We start from the raw sequence: 19,235 nt of genomic DNA on the forward strand, positions 1-19,235 counted from the left end.
CTCAGAGCCCACTGTGTTCATGGAGACGGGTGCCCCTCTGGCTCTGGTGATGGGTCCAGATCTCCTGTTCCTCTGCACTGACTCTCATCCCCTCGCCGTCCTCTGTCACCCTGTGAGCGACTTTCTACGCCCCCAACCTCTCCTCTATCCCCAGCTTGCCCCAGTGTGTACCATCTACATCTACAATCCTCTTCTTCCTCTCTATTGTCCTGCTAGTTCATGCCATTGGGCATGCAGCTTTTAAGTGTAGACCACACCTGGAAAAAGCGGAGGAAAGGTAAATGTGGATAAGCCTTTGTGGTGGTAAATATCTACTCTGCTGAAGCAGTAAATGGAAACGAGATAGAATCTCATATGCTTGTCAAGTTCTCTCTATGGTAAAATGTGAGCTTGAGGAAGAGAGAGAAGCATAGATTGCTGCTAAGTGTCAAGCGATGCTTGTAGCCTCCTGCATGCTCCAGGGAATTCTGGTGTTAAGATTTCAGGGAGGTTGGGGAACTGGCCAGGCAAGTTGTTTTGAAGATGGAGACCAGATGGCCACGCTAGTGCCCCTGGTGAGCATTTCAAAGGGATGAACTGGGTTGCAATCTGAGCGAGAAACAACAAAAAGGGCATGAAGCAGGCTGGAGAGTTGCTTCTGATGAGTGCTCTAGAATCTGGGTGCTGCTGCTGCAAGAGCTGAGAACAGAGCCATGACTTGCTCTGTGCTAGATCCAAACCTGTGACAAATGAAGAAGCACAACCTTCTTGTGAGCCTCTCCAGCCTATGCCCAGGTTGCATATAAAGGTAAAGGGACCCCTGACCGTTAGGTCCAGTCATGGCCGACTTTGGGGTTGTGGCGCTCATCTCGCTTTATTGGCCGAGGGAGCCGATGTACAGCTTCCAGGTCATGTGGCCAGCATGACTAAGCCGCTTCTGGCGAACCAGAGCAGTGCACGGAAACGCCGTTTACCTTCCTGCCGTATCTACGGTACTTGCACTTTGACGTGCTTTCGAACTGCTAGGTTGGCAGGAGCAGGGACCAAGCAACGGGAGCTCACCCCGTCGCAGGGATTCGAACCGCCGACCTTCTGATCGGCAAGTCCTAGGCTCTGTGGTTTAACCCACAGTGCCACCCGCGTCCCAGGTTGCATATACGTACATGTAAATAAACCCAGTGTATCCTAAAGACACCACAGTCTCTGCTGACCGTCCGTCCAAGCCTTGGGGAAGCATGTCAAACCCCAGGAGACTTTCATTGCTCGTAGATTGGAGTAGCATGTAACAAAAGACTTGGTTGCTTGCATTGGTTTTTTTTTTTATTTGCCTGATTCCAACTCTTTGTGAATATGGGACAAGGACAGATGAGAAAGCGCAGTGATGGGGCAGCGTTATGAAGCCTGTGACTGAGGAAGCAGAGGCGGTTTTTCTCTCTTTCTGTGTGTGTGTGTGTGTGTGTGTGTGTGTGTGTGTGTTGCTCAAAGGGTGCAGTTACTAAGTGGCTAATTCTGCTTCCACTCAGAAGCCCCTGCCATGCAATATGCTCTCACTCCCCAGAGATGAATCACGGCTGTACAATGTGCCACAGACAAAGAACACTTCCTGAATAGGGAACGGCGTTGTGCGCTGCTAATAAATTGAATTAGGCCCAAAAAGTGACACAAGGAGAGCAGTAATCCCTCCCTCTCTGCCCCCCCCCCAGCCTCCTGCCTTTCCACAGGCAGCCCTCATCTCGCTCACAGAGGGAATGTGGCTGCGATTTCATTCAGGCTCAGCACGTCTTCACCAGCTTGTCTTAGCTCTGTCAGGTCAGATTACACCAGAAGCAAACAATGCCTCCATTTGCTTCTTGGTGTGGACGCTTCACATGCGTGGCAGTGATTGATGGGAGAGGGTGCCTGTCGGAAGGAAGGGGTCCACAAAGGGCACACAAGGGGGCGGGAGCGTTCGGTGCGCCGAAATGCGGAGTGGCAGCTTCGAGGCTGCTTTGCGTCACTTTTCCCTACATGGTGATCAATCTCCATTCAGAAACAAAACCTGAGATCGGGGCTTAATGAGAGTCTCTTTCCTGACAAGCCTCCTGTCACAGCTTCGTGGCAGGAAGAAAGGCAACAGGCATTGCTTTGTGGCAGTTCTGAAACCACAGGGGCTTTCGCCAGAATAATGGGCCCCTCCAGATTGGTGTGGGTTATTTTTGCAGGTATATTCTGGAGCATGTCATTGACACAACAACAGTGCCCTGGTGGTGGACTTGTTCTGCTTTATTAGTTGTTCTGCCAAGGCTCCCTGATGTTGCTATATTATTGCTATCAGGAAGGCAGGAAGCACTCTCGCACTAGAGCAAAATGAAAGTGGGCAAAAAATAAAAAATAAACTGGAAGATTTGTGGTACAAAATGTTACATTTGTGAATGCTGCCAAGGGGTAGCCAATGTGGTGCTTGTTTATAAGTGAACATTTTCTGTTGAAATGGGCCCAAGTAATGGTTAAAAAGCCATTTTTAAATTTGATGGCTGGCAGGTCAAGAGTCTCTCGGCTTCAGTTCGCCAACAAATGGAAACGTTAGATGGGCTACTTTTCACACAAAAGTTTTAAAAGGAGGGTTGGTAACAAACTGTGCACCAGGCTAAGAAAACAAGGTATGCTGTTGTTGGCAACTCAGCATGCATCATTAGTAAATGCAAAAGAAAAAGAAAAGAAAAAGAAAGAAAGCCTCCGGTACACTTTAGGAGAAACAAAATAAACTGAGTTAAATTCCAGCTTATTAATTTTAGAGCTGATAAAAAGCACGCTCCTTTGTAAAATGGCAGCCAGATCTAATTTGCTAAGCTTCCTATGTTCTTTTGCAAAAACATTCCCCCATGACGTTCTTTTTAATAAACCCTCCGTGTTTGGTTTCAAAGAGGGGAAGAGGCAGAAAGCCAATATCTTTGTAGATGTTACAGGGCACAACAGTGGGAGACTTTACAAGGAAGCTGGAAGCCGGGAGAATTGTACTTGCTTACTAAAATTAGTGTCTGCTGAGGTTCATAGCTCAAATTTTATTTTTTTAGGGTATAAAAGGAGGCATAAAAGCACCTAGAGAGTATCAGCCATGAATGCAAAACTTTTCATTTCACTTCCTTGTATAAAGTTTGAGCAATCAAAGTCCTCTCAGTTCTGCCTTTTTCTAGGGTCAGGCCCTCCTGCCAATGTCTTTCTTTTCCTGCTGATCCTTTTCTGTTTGAGCGCCACAAATTTCTTAACTAATACTTGAGCTTTTCTAAATGATGCCAATAACTGCTAAAGACACACACACACACACAAAACCACACACCAGCGTGGTGGTGGGGAATGGAATCAACATTATTATTCTACTTCTTGATTCAGTAGAGCCCTAAAATATGGGTTAATTGCATTCTGATTTAACCTGATTACCAAAAAGATCTGTAAATAGAGCATACTCCAAAATGGGGTGATGCAAAAGCCCTGCGCTGACCTTTGCGTACCATGAATGCTAGCATTGGAGAGGCAGCACTGTATCTGCTGGACATACCCCTCTTCACATGTTCAGCAGACCATTGCCAGAAAGCCTATACAGCGGTACCTTGGTTTACGAACTTAATCTGTTCTGGAAGTCCGTTCTTAAACCAAAACTGTTCTTAAGCCAATGCACACTTTCCCTAATGAGGCCTCCTGCCACTGGTGCCCTTCCACCGTTCGGATTCAGTTCTTAGACCGAGGTAAAGTTCTCAAACCGGGACACTATTTCCGCTTTTGCGGAGTTTGTAAACCAAATCGTTCTTAAACCGGACTGTCCTTAAACCAAGGTACCACTGTACTATATATGTGCATTAAAAGATATTGCTTTGAAACAGCTATAGGCTCTGTGCTGAAATTTTGCTGAATGCATATGGGCAGCTCCAGTAGGTGTGACCCCACCCTTCCAGTGTGTGTGTGTGTGTGTGTGTGTGTGTGTTTAATGTTCACATCCAAGACCAAGACCCACAAGTGATTAAGGTATTTCTAGCCCAAACGGAACACTGAATCTGGGGCACAAAATGCCAGACACAATTATTAGTAGTATAGTCTGAGCATGGAACATTTGCCAGTGGTGGACTTGGGTATTATGGTGCCTTGTGTGAGCCCAAAATTTGGCGTCCTCACGCTGCCTTCTCAAAAGTGGGTAAGGAGGGCTGGCCGGCTATGGGAAGGAGGCATTAGGGCTCTGGCGCACGCACACAAACATACACATGCACACTCTTTTTATCCTTTTTGCAAATTAGTGCATTCATTAACCTTTGCCCATGCAGCAAAAGATGTCTCATGTCACATCTGATTTCACAAATCAAAACAGTTCTACGCAGTCATAAAAATGGTACATTAGCTGCCAAGCACATAAAAAAGAAGACGATATAATGCCATATGGCAGTTAAAAGAGGCAGGCTGTGGCATTTGTGTGTGAATGCAGGACTGCAGCAGGGAGACATTAACAACATAATATAACTAGGCAGAGCTCAATAAATGTCACTCCTGCTGCTAATAACTGTTCCATTTTAACAAACATGGCACATAGCTGGAGACAGAACCCCTCCATTGCGATGCCTGGCATAGTTCAATTGCCACCAGCACCGGGTCTATATATTCAGCTCATCACAGCCTGAAATGCAGAGTTCCATTCTAATGCTGATCCATACTCTGTTCACCAATCTCAGTGAATTTTCCATGAGAGGTGAGTTTTCAGTAGAAGCATCTATATTTCTGGTCAGCTTTGCACAAATTAATGCTATAAACACCCAAATGGCTTTGAGGTACTAGATATTCAAGCAAAAGGAACAAATGCCTTTGCTTAAAGAAGGAAAGAGTGATGTGACAGTTTGACTTGCACCGGGGAAATTAAGTATAAACAGGTAAAATAATGATCTTAAAACATACAGCTCCGTTCCAGCTAGGAGGCATGTTTGCATGCAAAAGGATTCAGCATGTGCATCCCTGGCAGAAGTTGTGTTCACACTCCTGTTTACTCTGCATTCAGTTTCCCCCCACTGGTTTGGGAATTGGTGTACGTATGTTAGCCCCAATCCACGTCTATCCTGTATCTATCCTGCTCTTTCTTATGAAATACAGTTATACCTCGGGTTATAGACACCTTTTTCTGGTTACGGACCCGGGTTTCGGCGGTTGCTCATGTGCAGAACCGCTAAATCGCGCTTTGCGCATGTGCAGAAGCACCAAATCGCAACCCGTGCATGTGCAGACGCGGCGCCGTGGGTTGCGAATGCTGTGGGTTGCGAATGTGCCTCCCGCACGGATCACGTTCGCAACCTGAGCATCCACTGTCCATTTATACCTTTCCCTTCAAACCAGTTTGGATCTGAACTGTAGAAAAGAATGACCTAGCTGCATTTTAAGCCACTAAGGGGTGCACAACCTAAGTGAGGGTGGGTGGTACCAATGGCCTGTGAGGAGGCACATTAACGCAGTAGTAGAGCACAAGCGTTGCATGATGAAGGCGCCAGGTTGAATCCCTGACATCTGCAGTTAGAAATGACTCTTGGGTACCATGTGCTGAGAAAGAGACCCTGCAGACCCACTGCAAGTCAGAGAGGGAATATTGAGCCGGGTTAATCATCGGAGCTGGTCTAAGGTATGTTCTAAATCCAGGATGGGGGGCTCTCCAGCTGCTGTTTAACAGCCATCGTTCCTGATCATTGGCTATGATGGCTGGGTCTAATGGAAACTGGAGCACAACAGCATCTGGTGGTTCCCCATGTGCAGGCCTCCCCCGTCTCTAGCTGCTTTGGCGCTGTGGTCTAAACCACTGAGCCTCTTGGTCTCGCCGATCGGAAGGTCGGCGGTTCAAATCCCCACGACTGGGTGAGGTCCCATTGCTCTGTCCTAGCAGTTCAAAAGCATGCCAGTGCAAGTAGATAAAAAGGTATCGCTGCGGCGGGAAGGTAAACAGTGTTTCCGTGCGCTCTGGCTTCCAGCATGGTGTTCCGTTGCACCAGAAGCAGTTTAGTCATGCTGGCCACATGACCGGGAAAGCTGTTTGTGGACAAACGCCAGCTCCCTCGGCCTGAGAGATGAGCGCTGCAACCCCATAGTTACCTTTGACTGGACTTATCCAGGGGTCCTTTAACTTTACCTATGTTTATGCATTGCTGTCAGAAAATTAGTGATAGGGGCTGACCAGCAGTGGCGGAATTTGGACTCTATGCAATGCTAAAATTTGGTGTCCCCCGCCTCTCGCACTCTGTTCTGCACAATTGTTTTGGCACCCCCTGCAGGGCAGTGCCCAATACAACTGCATGGTTGGCATCACTCTAAAGCCACCTCTGGTAGGGATTGGATCTGGTTCCTGCCCTTTCTGCCCCTCCTTCCTGATCAGTATCACTGCTGCTTTTTCTGACAGATAATTCCAAGGGTTCCCTAGCCCCATTATGCTGTATTTGCCACTAGGAAAGAGACAACTTCATTTCATCCTGAGCTGAGCAATCCACTTGATGACAAGTTCAGGACCAAATACTTCTAGACTTTTTTTTTTAATTGGCATGATCCCACCTACTGAAACGAACACATATATATATATTTTAAAAAGTGCAACAGCTATGAGATTAAAAAATAAGAGACTGAAACCATTTGAAATAAACCCACATCACAACCCCCCTGAGAAAACATCAAACCACCAAAGACCAAAGACCATCAGAAAGGTCACAGCTAAATTTATTATTCATAAAGGGAACAAATGTAAAAATAAAATAAGAATCAGCGTGAATTTCCAATTCCCATTTAAGCATATGGTATATTTCTGGAATTGTAATAAAATCCAAGATGGATTGGGTGGTTCCTGCTTAGGCAAAATAATTCAAATAATTTAAAGGAAATAAAGCTAATTTGTAATAAGTCTGGAGGGCTTTCTTGGGTAGGCTGAGGGTGGGATAGGATTGCAGACCCCAAATGGACAAAAATAATTAGTGCATTATGGTTATTGTACAGATGCATTTTTCTTGCTTTCTGTAAATCACTTTGGCCACATATGTAGTTGTGGAAAATGTGGTATACTGTATAAATAAACTGGACTCAGCATTATTCCTTCTGCTCTTCTGGTTTTGAATGAAGACTTTTCCATTGATGAAGGTATAGAACCAGTTGGCATCCGTCTGTCTTAGGAGACAATGGAGGAGTGCGCCTTTGGGGGTGAAGTCAATCTGTTGGAGGGTTGGAGCGCCTGCTGTGGCTGCAGACATGTTTTGTTGCAGCTGGGGCAGATGAAGGCGTCTGGTTGTGCTGCTGCAGATGCACCACAGCCTTTCTTCTCTCTGCACTCCTCCCCAAACTCCACTTACATGTCTTAATTGTGCGAGCTCTAAGGGGGGAAAATCTAATTCTGTTATTTTCCTTTGGCAACTCTAGATCCTTATTCAAATGGCTAACAGCGTGAGGAAAAATTCAGGCATCATTAATTTAACTTGATTGGACACTCAAATTCAGGTTGATAATTCCCCCCACCCCCACCCAAGAACTACAGGCAAAATCCAATATGCATTAGGCTAAACTATTCTGTAGAATTTTGGTTCGTTCTGTGTTTCAGTCAAGCTGTCGAGACACTGAATTAACACAGTTGGGCTTTGTTCTTAAAAAACAAAACCCACAACAACCCCAAAACAATAGCGTTTACATACAAATTATACATCCCCGTACCAGTTTGTACTATGCATCACACTCTTTGCCAACACTGTTAAAAGCAATAAAAGCAGCCAACACATAAGCATAATTAAAAGGATGCATTCTTGGAAGATGCAAGCCAGCCCTTAAGAGTTCGCAATTTCCATAGCAACTGTCCCCTGATTAATCCTGCTTGCTAGAACATACAAAATCACATGACAAAAAAAAAGCGCCCAATTCTTCTGAAGGCAGGCAAACTCTGTACTCCTGTGCTGTCCTGGGTCATTCAGGATGTAGATCTCTCAAGGTCCACACTGCCAGGAAATTCCACAGGTGTGTGTGTATGTGGGGGGGGGGGCTATGTTCCAACTCCACTGTCAAGAGGCAGCAAGCCTCTCTCTGCATAGTAGTTGCTGGGAATCACATGTGGGAGAGAGCGCTGTTGCACTCAAGTCCCAGTTGCAAGTTTCCCCTAAGCATCTAATCCAGGATTCTAGCCTAGTTGGGCCTTTGGCCTGATGCGGCAATGCTCTTCCTATGTAGATCCATCTCATGCCTTTTAGGAAACCAATTGAAAGTAAGTAAGGGCTCAGTTGGGATGCAGGTGGCGCTGTGGGTTAAACCACAGAGGCTAGGACTTGCGAATCAGAAGGTCGGTGGTTCGAATCCCCGCAACAGGGTGAGCTCCCGTTGCTTGGTCCCTGCTCCTGTCAACCTAGCAGTTTGAAAGAACGTCAAAGTGCAAGTAGATAAATAGGTACCGCTCCGGTGGGAAGGTAAACGGTGTTTCCGTGCGCTGCTCTGGTTTGCCAGAAGTGGCTTAGTCATGCTGGCCACATGACCCGGAAAAACTGTCTGTGGACAAACGTCAGCTCCCTTGGCCAGTAAAGCGAGATGAGCGGCGCAACCCCAGAGTCATTCATGACTGGACCTAACGGTCAGGGGTCCCTTTACCTTTACCTTTAAGGGCTCAATAATTGTGAGAGTAAAGGCTCAGTCACACTTCCGTTTGCCCCACCACTTTCCATTGGGAAAACCAGCGATGAATTGGAACAAATGGCAATTGGGTTTCCTGCAGATTGCTGGGCTCCCCCTGCCCCAAATTAGCACTAAAGTGTGGGTTTTCCATGGGAAAGCGGAAGAGCAAAGGCAAAACGGCTCAGTGCCATGCCTCAAAAGCACAGGACAAGCAGAAATTGGCAGAGTGGAAGGTGTGGGTGAGGCCTAAAGCTCCCTTATCAGATATATAGCCTTTGGGAATGACACAATGTGTTTAATGGTTCTTTTTTAAAAAGCCAGTTTTTTAATATTTGAAGATCATGATGCAAAAAGCACCATAGATATTCTGAATGTTGAAACTTTGACATTCGAATTTTAGAAATAATACTGTACAAGGGAATTGTACCACTGGCTGTAGGAGAGGGGTCGAAAGGCGTAGAGGTAGGGACCAACGGATTGAGGCCAGCTCATTGGCAGAAGACAAGATTACCGAGTTCCTAAAGCAGTGGCAGCACTTATATCGTGGAATTCCCTCTCCCGAGAAAGTCACAAAGCCTGCATGACTTCAACTCTGTATTTTAAAAAATGACATGAAACATCTGGGAACTGGAGCTGCTTCCTGTTCTAATACAATATAAACTGATGGTCATGTATGAGTTTGTGTTGTGTTTTTAATGACTTTTTAATGATGTTTTTTGTAAGCCTTTTTGAGCTCAAAAAGCAGCCTATAAAATTTAAATGTAGATAAAACCCTTTTGAAAGTCTCCAAGTCGGATATCGCCAGACTCATTTTTTCTTCTTCTACTGTAGAGTTGTTCTAACAATTAAAAAAACTGAACCTAAATATTCCACTCTTTACAGCACTGATAGCCAATGTAATTAAGAGATCACCATATTGCCCTATGTTTGCCAGTGCCTGACATTGTCCTTCACGAGAAATTGTGCAGTTAAGTGTGGTGGCACTGGGGTTATGGAACTCTCTACCTAACGAAATCAAGACAGTATAATAAATAATGAGCTCCAGGCACCAATCTAAGAATTAAGTATTTGAGTGAGGCAGCCTTCTTATTAAACTGATTTGTTGTTTTCATAAGCTTCTTGTCAGATGACCCATTTTTTAATTCTCTTTCTTTAATGCATTCTGCTTTGATTTTATTTGTTATATTGTTTTGGTTTTAATTGAGATTCTGCACATAGATATAGTTCATTATGAATCTGTGCTATAGAAATGAATAAATAATAATAATAAAAGTGGGGACTAAACGTATGAGAAAACTATCAAATGCAAGAAGGTGGCTCTACAGAAAAACATTGAGTACAATTTAAAAATAAACCAAACCAGCTAGAACTTCTACATTTTAGTGTTCATCTTTGCACGGTTGCTGAATACAGAGGAGCACCAGTGACCACCCTTGTCTTCTGGTGATTGCACTCCAGCCAGGCCCCAAACATCCAGTCAGAGAATCTAGGTATATGTTCATATTCATTGACAAATGGTTATCCTCAAAACACATTGGAAAGACTTAGACATCAGCCTTCCCAGCTTTTCCACGAGCAATTGTCATGTCAGACAGACAGAGAAGGTTGTTGTTTTTTTCAAGGGAAAACTACACCCACATATTCTGCCACTATTTCAAGTATCTTCTCTCCACAGTTATCTTTACATCAGAAAACCTGGAATGCCCAACACTATGCATTGTGCCCTTGTTAAGCAGCGTGGACCTGCCCAGTTACATTTTGTGAGCCTCCTGCTGACTGTGCTGACAGTGCTTTTAGCCTTTAACCTACTCCCTCTCATGCTCTAATGCAACCTGCCCTTGGGCTGTGGCCACATGAATTGGCAAATGCATCCAAGGCAGGGGTTGCCAACAGGCAGCCTCAAAGCAGCACCCAGCATGCCAAGAGAATTTGGCCAGCTTCTGCAAATTCTGCCTTTGCAGTAGATGCCTGGGTTTGATGTCACCAGCAGACAAGTACAGCAGTAGCCAAGGTGGTGGTGGTGGTGGAGATGGACTGAAGAGGAAGTTAAGGCATTTCCATCCTTACTGAAGCTGATTATATCAGCAATGACTCCCTACATCCCCTCTTTTCTAAGGCATCCCCCTTTCTCCTTCCTTCTCTCCCCCCTCTGTCTAATTTTGTGCTGTTGCCCAACCTATTGTTAATTGCATTAAAACTGTATGGAAATCAACATTCATTTTTTTTTATTTTAATGAAGCAGTGCTTCATATATCTCACATATACCAAACAATAACTGGTTGTGATACATCAATTCGTTGTAGGGCATCATGTTGAAAAAGAGAACAATAACAGTGACAATAACCCACTGCACTTCAGAACACAAGGTAGAGGCTGGATTCTGCTGCTAACTTGGAATTCAGATTCCTGCTTCAGCAGTGCAGGGCTGCCCTCTAGGAATATAAAATATTTCCCCATCCGTAGTAAACATGCTGGTTGATGGCTTTTGATAACCCATTCTGTCTACAGTAGTCCCAAACCAGCCATTGTTTGCAAGTTGTCCTTTATCCCTTCTTAGGGATCAAACCTAAGTACAGTACAGCGGTATCTCAGAATCCGTTCTGGAAGTCTGTTCAACTTTCCAAACGTTTGGAAAGCAAGGTGTGGCTTCAGATTGGCTGCAGGAAGCTCCTGAAGCCAGTCGGAAGCCCTGGAAGCCCCGTCGGATGTTCAGCTTCCAAAGAATGTTCACAAACCGGAACACTCACTTCCAGGTTTGCGGCGTTCAGGAGCCAAAACGGACGAGTACCAAGGCATTTGACAACCAAGGTATGACTGTATGGGAAACCAGCCTAACTTAAGGTGGAGTAAAGCACACCAGATCCAAACTCCATTCAGGAGTGGGGCTGCTGCCAGATGAGCTGCCCTAAACTTGGCAGAGGGAAACCGAGCCTTGGGGGAAAAAGAATATTGTCCAGTGTCTAATGAATCCCAGTTGGCAAACTCTTCCCTGTGAAACAGATACTTGGCAAAGTTTACATATACTCTGCAAGGTTTACATTTCAATTCTAGATGTTGCTTTAAAAGCTGGCTAAAAATATTTTAAATAAATATAAATGATATATTCTACGCCTTTTGAAACAGATTACCTTCAGTAATTATTTGTAATGGCACTGGTGCTGATGATCTTACCTACTGGACCTGAAAGGGAGCAGCAGAGGTTGCCTTGAAAATGTGACCTGGGTGCACACTCTAATGACATGTCTTGTGCATGCCTATGAATGCAACCCTAACATAGGATGCGTATGACATCCGTTAAAATGCTTTCACTATCCTTTGGTTCATAATCGGGGACCAAGTAATAACTGCATTTCGGGGCAGGGGGCAGTTTCCCCTTTGACTGGCTACTGACATGACACACACACACACACACACTCCTCCTCCCAGCATTCTGTGGCTTAGATTTACTTGCTTGAATCAGTCAGAGAAACTGGTCTGTTTTGTACCTGTTCCCATCTGAAGGCAGACCTGTTTAGGGAAGCTTTTAACGTCTGATGTTTTATTGTATTTTTAATATTTTGTTGGAAGCTGCCCAGAGTGGCTGGGGAAACCCAGCCAGATGGGTGGGGTATGGATAATAATAATAATAATAATAATAATAATAATAATAATAATAATGGCGGCTGACTAGAGTTTACATTGTGGGGAACCTTTGGTCCTCCAGATGTTGCTGAACTACAATTAGAAGTATAGAATCATAGAATTGTAGAGTTGGAAGAGAACCTGAGTGCTGTCTAGTCCAACCTCCTGCAATTCAGGAATCGTGGCCACAGCCATCCCTGGGCGGGCTTGAATCACCAACCTTCTGGTTAATAGCCAGATGCACTGACCCATTGCACCACAGTAGGTCTTGTTGGCTGGCTTGTGGGCGAACCAGAAGTGTCATTGCTGAGCGGTCAAAGAACCCCCACAGAACTCTGGCTACATTTCCCCTTAGAGCCATTAGTGATTTCCAGTTGCTGAAAGCAAAAAGTATGTTTTCCCACCAGCAGGAAAGTTAACACCATATAAATGAACATCCTTTCATTTAATCATTTTCATAATGGAAAAACACGTAGGAAAAAACATGGAGCCATTTAACAAATCACATGCTTTTCTTGTCCTTCCTCCAAAATCTCAGGTGGCACTCATGGTTTGCACACACATACACTGCCCTTGCCTCTATCTTGTGTTCACAACAACCCTGTGACAAAGACTGGACTGCAGAAAGTTTAACTGGCCCAAATTCACCCAATGGGCTTCATGGCTAAGGATTTGAACCCAGGTCTCCCCAGTGCAATCGATCTACACCTTATGAGCCTGAACCTGAGATCAGGGGTTTTGATCAGCCCTGGCTAGAGGTGACTGAGGGCAAACAATGCCCAAGAAGCTCTAAACAGTGATGGCATTGGTTCACAGATTTAAGGACAGTAAATTTAACTTCCTTTTGAGAGCCAGCGTGGTGTAGTGGTTAAGAGCGGTAGACTCGTAATCTGGGGAACTGGGTTTGCGTCTCCGCTCCTCCACATGCAGCTGCTGGGTGACCTTGGGCCAGTCACACTTCCCTGAAGTCTCTCAGCCCCACTCACCTCACAGAGTGTTTGTTGTGGGGGAGGAAGGGAAAGGAGAATGTTAGCCGCTTTTAGACTCCTTCGGGTAGTGATAAAGCGGGATATCAAATCCAAACTCTTCTTCTTCCTTTTCTCATCTTGGAATGTTGAGGTGCAGAGTTGATTCCTTTCTCCCAATTAATGCTTAGAATATATGTAAGACTATCTGTGTGCACCCTAGGAGTGTTGGGCACATAAGCTAGGAAACAGACAGAAGCCACAGCTCTACTGCACATGGGCTACAGAATGCAATCTGTTGTATATACATGTTTCCAGAGTACAGTAACATTTAGTGGCAGTGTCTTCTCAGGGAGCTGGTAGGGGGAGACTCGCTCTTTCTCCACTTACTATACAACAAGACTGAAAGATTTGTTATTAGAATATCTGAGAAACTGTGCCTCCCACTCCCACCCCAGAACAAAGCACCCTCATAAAACCAAGGAGTGATGATGGATCTTGGCAAGAGCCAGCTTCTCCCGTCCTGGCTGACAACAGATCCAAACTTGTTTTCAGCATTCAGCAGGCAGAAGATGGCAGGATGCATAAACAGCTGAGCCTGAATCACCTTAACAATGACATAGAACGTACAAAAGCAGCAAGCAAAATCTCAGGATGGCTGAGGAAAACTGATTGTCAACGAGCACCATTAAAAACTACATACACACACACTCAAGAGAGCAAGAAAGGCCTCAGCTTGAACCCTCCTGCACCCAAGAAATAGTCAAGGGTTGTCTCTTGGGAAACAGGTTGTCCCATCCAACTTTTGCTTTTACATCTATAAATGTATCTATAAATATTTCATTTGCTTCTTTGATATTCACACCAGAGCCGTTTCCTCAGCAAGTCACAAAGGAGGCAAAATGCTTCCAAGCGTTCCCCACCTGCAGATGGAGAGAATGGTAACATCTCTAGCTAGCAGGTCCCTTTCCTTTGATGTTTTGCTCCATTGCCATCCTCCTCGGCGACATCTCAGCCTAGCCAATGGCTCCCCTCCCGTTTTTGGAATGGCTTGCCTGTCACGCCGGAGCATTGGCTGTGCTAGTCCGAAAATCCACAGGGCAGCGCCTTCACAGTGGAGATGGCTGTCAAAGTGATCAGTGAAGGTCACTCTCTGCTGCTCTGCACCTCCGCTCCGCTGGACAGAGGAAAAAGAAGGACAAAAACGAAGTTATCTTTGTGCTTCGTTGGTGCCAAACCGCATCACAAGTGCTGAGGGATCCTATGTTCGTTGTACCCTGTGAGAGGTAGAAGAAGAATGTTCCCACAGGTTATTTTGTAGTTGAAACTCAAGTGAAAGCCATCATGCAAAATAATACCAGTAATACTCTTGTGGTCCCTTTGAGCCATAAGACTCCAAGGGACCAGCCGCCTGTGGGATTGCATGGAGCTGGTGTGAAGGTATAAATCAAACAGAGGAAGTGGAAGGCATCTTCAGAGGGATCATTGTGCAAGACGGTGTGCATTGCGTAGTTCTGTGACTGCAATGAGTGCACAATTTTTTTGCTTTTATCTGCATGTTTTTGTTTCTTTACGAAGTTTTGTATTAAGACTAAACAGATAAAATTCACATAAGGCTAAATGAGCAAAACATGACTACTACTATTTCTGCTAACTATTTCCAGCATAATTCTTCCATACACAAGTGGTTACTGGACCACTTAGGAATACATTCCAAGTGAGCCAAATGTTACATGATAAGAGTCTTTCAGTGCACTTCTAATGATTTCCTAACAAAACAACAAAACAAAAACTAGTCTGCAACAAGAACATTTGAAACCTGAGAAAATCTTTGGTCGTATAACACTTGAACATATTAGAATGGCTTTACATTATCCCTCAAAAATGTAAGCATTACTACCAGGGAGTAAAATATAACCAAGTGAAGGAAAGCAAAATTACTTCACAGGGTCAGAAATTTGAGCATGTAGAACATGCACATCCCAGTTATAAATTAGGAAGAGGAGCCCATCTTATACTCTATAGATTTCTGGTGGATTTTACCTTAGAAAACACAATACTAAGTTACTAGTGTACAGTAAAAATAAGAAAAAGAGGTGTGTGGGAGAAACATACCTTGTGAAACTTTTGTTGTTCATTTAGAGAACGTGAAAGAAACATAAAAAGAGAGAAAAGGAAAGACGTAACTATCAGGAATATTCAAAGCACATCAATAATGGAAAAACACAAGCAAGTAAAGTGATAAGCAATTAAACAGAAATTTACTACTATTAGGAATGGGCTTGCAAAACTAATAGAGGACTTCCCCCCAGTTCCATAAATTGCAAGAACTTACATTTGGTTTTTATGAATGAAGTAACCATGACAAAATTATAAATTTAAAAGCTTGTGCCTACTTCAAGCTAAGACAATAAGACTTGGTGCATGGAGCACAACTTTACTTAGCAGCACAACTATGTCATGCATGCATTTTAGTTAAGAGAGGTGGACATAAAGCAGAAGGTATAGAACAGTACTACACAAAGTTCACTTTTAAGACCTTGAGCACACTTGACTGGAAGCAAGGACAAAGTGATACACATCAGGGCAAAGAAACATAACTTCACATGTACAGTGATGGTATCTGAGCTGGCAGCAGGGGCACCATCTGGGGTGGCTATGGGGCGCCCCAATTTTTTTTCAAGAAATATTGGAGGTATGGTCGTGTTAACTTGCCCTCTCTGCTAGTACAGAAACTGCAAACTTCAGTGTGATTCTTCTTCCCATTTGTAAACAGAGAACAATGACAGCAACACCACTTGGGGAAAAGGGCAAATAACTGAGAAGTGGAGGGCTGTATGCCACAGTATCCAACACGGTTTGAGTTGAAATCACAGAAAGCCTTGGGAAAAGAGGGTGCCTTAAATGGCAGGTGTCTCATCAAGCTGAACTTTAAGCCCCAATGCAGAGCTGCCTTTTCCCAGCTCTTAAATAGGCACATTCTCTTAACATTAGGTCTACCTCTCAGACAGAAAGTGAAAACAAATGCATGTGGTTGGAAATTCACACAATGCATCATTTCTGGGTCAGTGCCTCTTCAGAAAGTTGGTGTGAGGTAGGTAGCAAGCTTCAATGCTCCTTCATTTCAGAAACTTCCTGCAAGCAGAAAGCTAGAATGTGCAAAAAAGGTAAGGCCATCTTTCTTGCTAGCTTTCCAGGGGCAGATGAAAAATTAAAAAGTCATTGAAACATGATATTCTCCTTCTGAAATGGTAGTGTAACAGGAAGACTTCATTGTGTGGTGCTTCCACACATGGACATCAGCACATAGATCCACATTGCGTGCCCTCTCGTAGTGGATGCCATTGAAGGCATTTTCTGTGGCAGTTCCTAAACTGTGGAATTCCCTTCTTGAAGGTGCATCTGCTGCCTTCACTGTATAGCTTTCATCATATCTCTTTATTCTGCCCCTTGACACCTGAAATACACATTTTTAGGACCCACTTTGTTTTCTCTGATTGTAAATTACTTTAACAAGATTTGAATGTTGTATTTTTATATTGCTGTACTCCACCATGGAGACCTTATTGTATAAAGTGAGTAAGAAGTCCTTTATCCTTATTTTTTCATTATTGTTAATAGCAACAATGAATGCTTGAATGCACAGAGGCATGGCAAAGTCCTTCATTTGCATGCCCTCTAGAGGCCTTCCAGCTCCTGTCCAATGAAATGATCAAAATACTTAGAAAGAAGGCAGAAACTGGGTTCACTAATAGGCCAAATTTGTTTTCTGATCTGTTTCTTTCCAGCTGACATATACGAGTGATACAAAATGAACATTTTTCTTAAAAAGAGAAAAAGAAAGATACACGAGCTGCTTGCATACAGAAGGCTTAGTCAGGCACAGTTTTAGACAGATAATTGGTTCTATTAATTCATTGTGTGTCTCTTATCAAAAGTTGCTGTCCACCCACCTTCACACATGAAAAGGTGGCAGACCTGTGTTGCCGTGGCTCTCTGGAAGAACAAACGTGGGCATGGGCTTTTTGAAGCTCCGTACAGTCATAAAAATATAGCAGCCCTGTAATAGCTGTCAGGTTCAGAGACCTACGACTACTCTGGGGCTGAAAAGTGGACTGCAAGATTGCAAATTAACCTCTAATTACTACTCCCTAATGCAGGCATAGCCATCACGGTTCCGAACAAATCCTTTATATCAGGAGTCTGCCACCCGTTAGCACCTAGCTGACACTCTAAATCAGTGTTTCCCAAAACTGGATCTCCAGCTATTTCTGGACTACAATTCCCATCATCGCTGACTGCTAGTCTTGCCAGCTAGGGTTGATGGGAGCTGTAGTCCAAAAACACCAGGAGATCCAAGTTTGGGAAACCCTGCTCTAAATAGTGGGGAACTCCAAGCATGAACTCTTCCCACTCAAAAATTCTGGCCCCACTTTGAGGTAGGGTATGTCCCTCTCAAAAGCAGTTCTGTTAATCCTGATGTTGCACCCGATTGGGAGAGCAGAGTAGGTCAAACTGTGCGCCTTTTATCAAGGAGAAGGAAGAGTGGATGGGGCAAGGATGCAAATCCTATATTTAGCCCTTGTAATCAGATCCCACCAACAGGACAAACCACAAGATAATAGCCTTAGCTTGTTGTTGCCAGATGGCAAAGTGGTGAACTTCTGCAAGCGGATGCCCATAAAAAGAATGAAAAAAGAGGCTATTGCAACTGTACTTACTGGCAAGAATGACCATGTCCATTCCCCAAAATATACTCATGATCCAGCCAACCATCACAATCGCTGTGAGGATCTGAATCAGAGCTGCTGCAATGTTCAACCAGAACACACAGCAGATGTGCCTATCGGGGAGGTCAGTCCGAGCGCCACACAACACCGTGAAGGCAGACACAAACGTCCCTGTGGAAAGAAAGAGCATCAGTGAGGATGTGGAAGGAAGCAGGAGAGGGTCACATGCATGCCAAACAAAACGAGAACATATCAAACCAACGTCATTTCATTTCATTATTTCATTTACATACTGCTAGTTTATTTTATTTTTTAAAAACCCACCACAGTTTACAACAGTGGTACATAAAATCGCTTCTCGGCCTTTTGGCTAAGATCAAGTGTGTGTAATAAAATCATACCATAAAAACTATATAGAATTGTAGAGTTGGAAGGGATCCCCAAGTGTTATTTAGTCCAACCCTCTGAACTGCAGGAATCTTAACCAGATCATTACATGACAGATGGCCATCTAGCCTCTGCTTATAAACCTCCAAGGAAGGAGATTCTGCAACCTCCTGAGGGAGTCCATTCCACTGTCAGGCAGCTCTTACTGTCAGAAAGTTCTTCCTGATGTTTAGTCGGAATCTCCTTTCTTGTAACTTGAAGCCATTGTTTTGGGTCCTACCCTCCAGAGCAGGAGAAAGCAAGCTTGCTCCATCTTCCATGTGACAGCCCTTTAGACATTTGAAGATGGCTTTCCTAACCCCTCTTTTCCAGGCTAAACCTAACTAACTCCATTAACTGTTCCCCATAAGACTTGGTTTCCAGACCCCTGATCAGCTTGGCTATCCTCCTCTACCAGGGAAGACTGGCGGGTACAGGGAATGGAAAACTCTTTTGCAGGTAAAACTGAATCCCCAAATGTGTTTGATCATGTTAATAAAACACAGAGCTCTGTAGCTGGGTTATATGAAGAACTCTTTGTCACTTGGTCACAATCAATTTTAATTTTACAGGTAGGTAGCCATGTTGGTCTGCCGTAGTTGAAACAAAAAAATTCCTTCCAGTAGCACCTTAGAGACCAACTAAGTTTGTTATTGGTATGAGCTTTCGTGTGCATGCACACTTATCTGAAGAAGTATCTGAAGAAGTGTGTATGCACACGAAAGCTCATACCAGTAACAAACTTAGTTGGTCTCTAAGGTGCTACTGGAAGGAATTTTTTTATTTTGTTCCTTCACAAAGGTTAATACTCTGCCCGTAGAAGATACATTTTACAGGAACATGTTTTTGATATGGTGCATTTGATACAAGTGGTACAAAACATACAATA

General features: G+C 44.1%; 1 protein-coding gene across 5 annotated transcripts in view; it reads right to left on the reverse strand.

The window, feature by feature from the left end:
* Positions 1-12,651: 12,651 nt before the first annotated feature.
* The window catches only part of STUM (stum, mechanosensory transduction mediator homolog), a 42,026-nt gene continuing 35,442 nt past the window's right edge, over positions 12,652-19,235 (reverse strand). The window contains exons 2-4 of one of the 5 annotated variants that reach the window (XM_053383022.1): positions 17,912-18,091; positions 15,306-15,314; positions 12,652-14,367 (exon numbers count right to left, since the gene is read on the reverse strand). In XM_053383022.1, coding sequence (XP_053238997.1) covers positions 14,327-14,367; positions 15,306-15,314; positions 17,912-18,091 — 230 coding nt within the window. In that variant the 3' untranslated portion in view covers positions 12,652-14,326. Of the gene's footprint in view, positions 14,468-15,305; positions 15,315-15,359; positions 16,340-17,902; positions 18,092-19,235 lie in introns of those variants that run through there. The other 4 variants (XM_053383023.1, XM_053383025.1, XM_053383021.1 and 1 more) reach the window with 4 other exon arrangements.

The sequence above is a fragment of the Podarcis raffonei genome, chromosome 3 (assembly GCF_027172205.1).
Source record: "Podarcis raffonei isolate rPodRaf1 chromosome 3, rPodRaf1.pri, whole genome shotgun sequence".
In the NCBI taxonomy this organism is placed as follows: domain Eukaryota; kingdom Metazoa; phylum Chordata; class Lepidosauria; order Squamata; family Lacertidae; genus Podarcis; species Podarcis raffonei.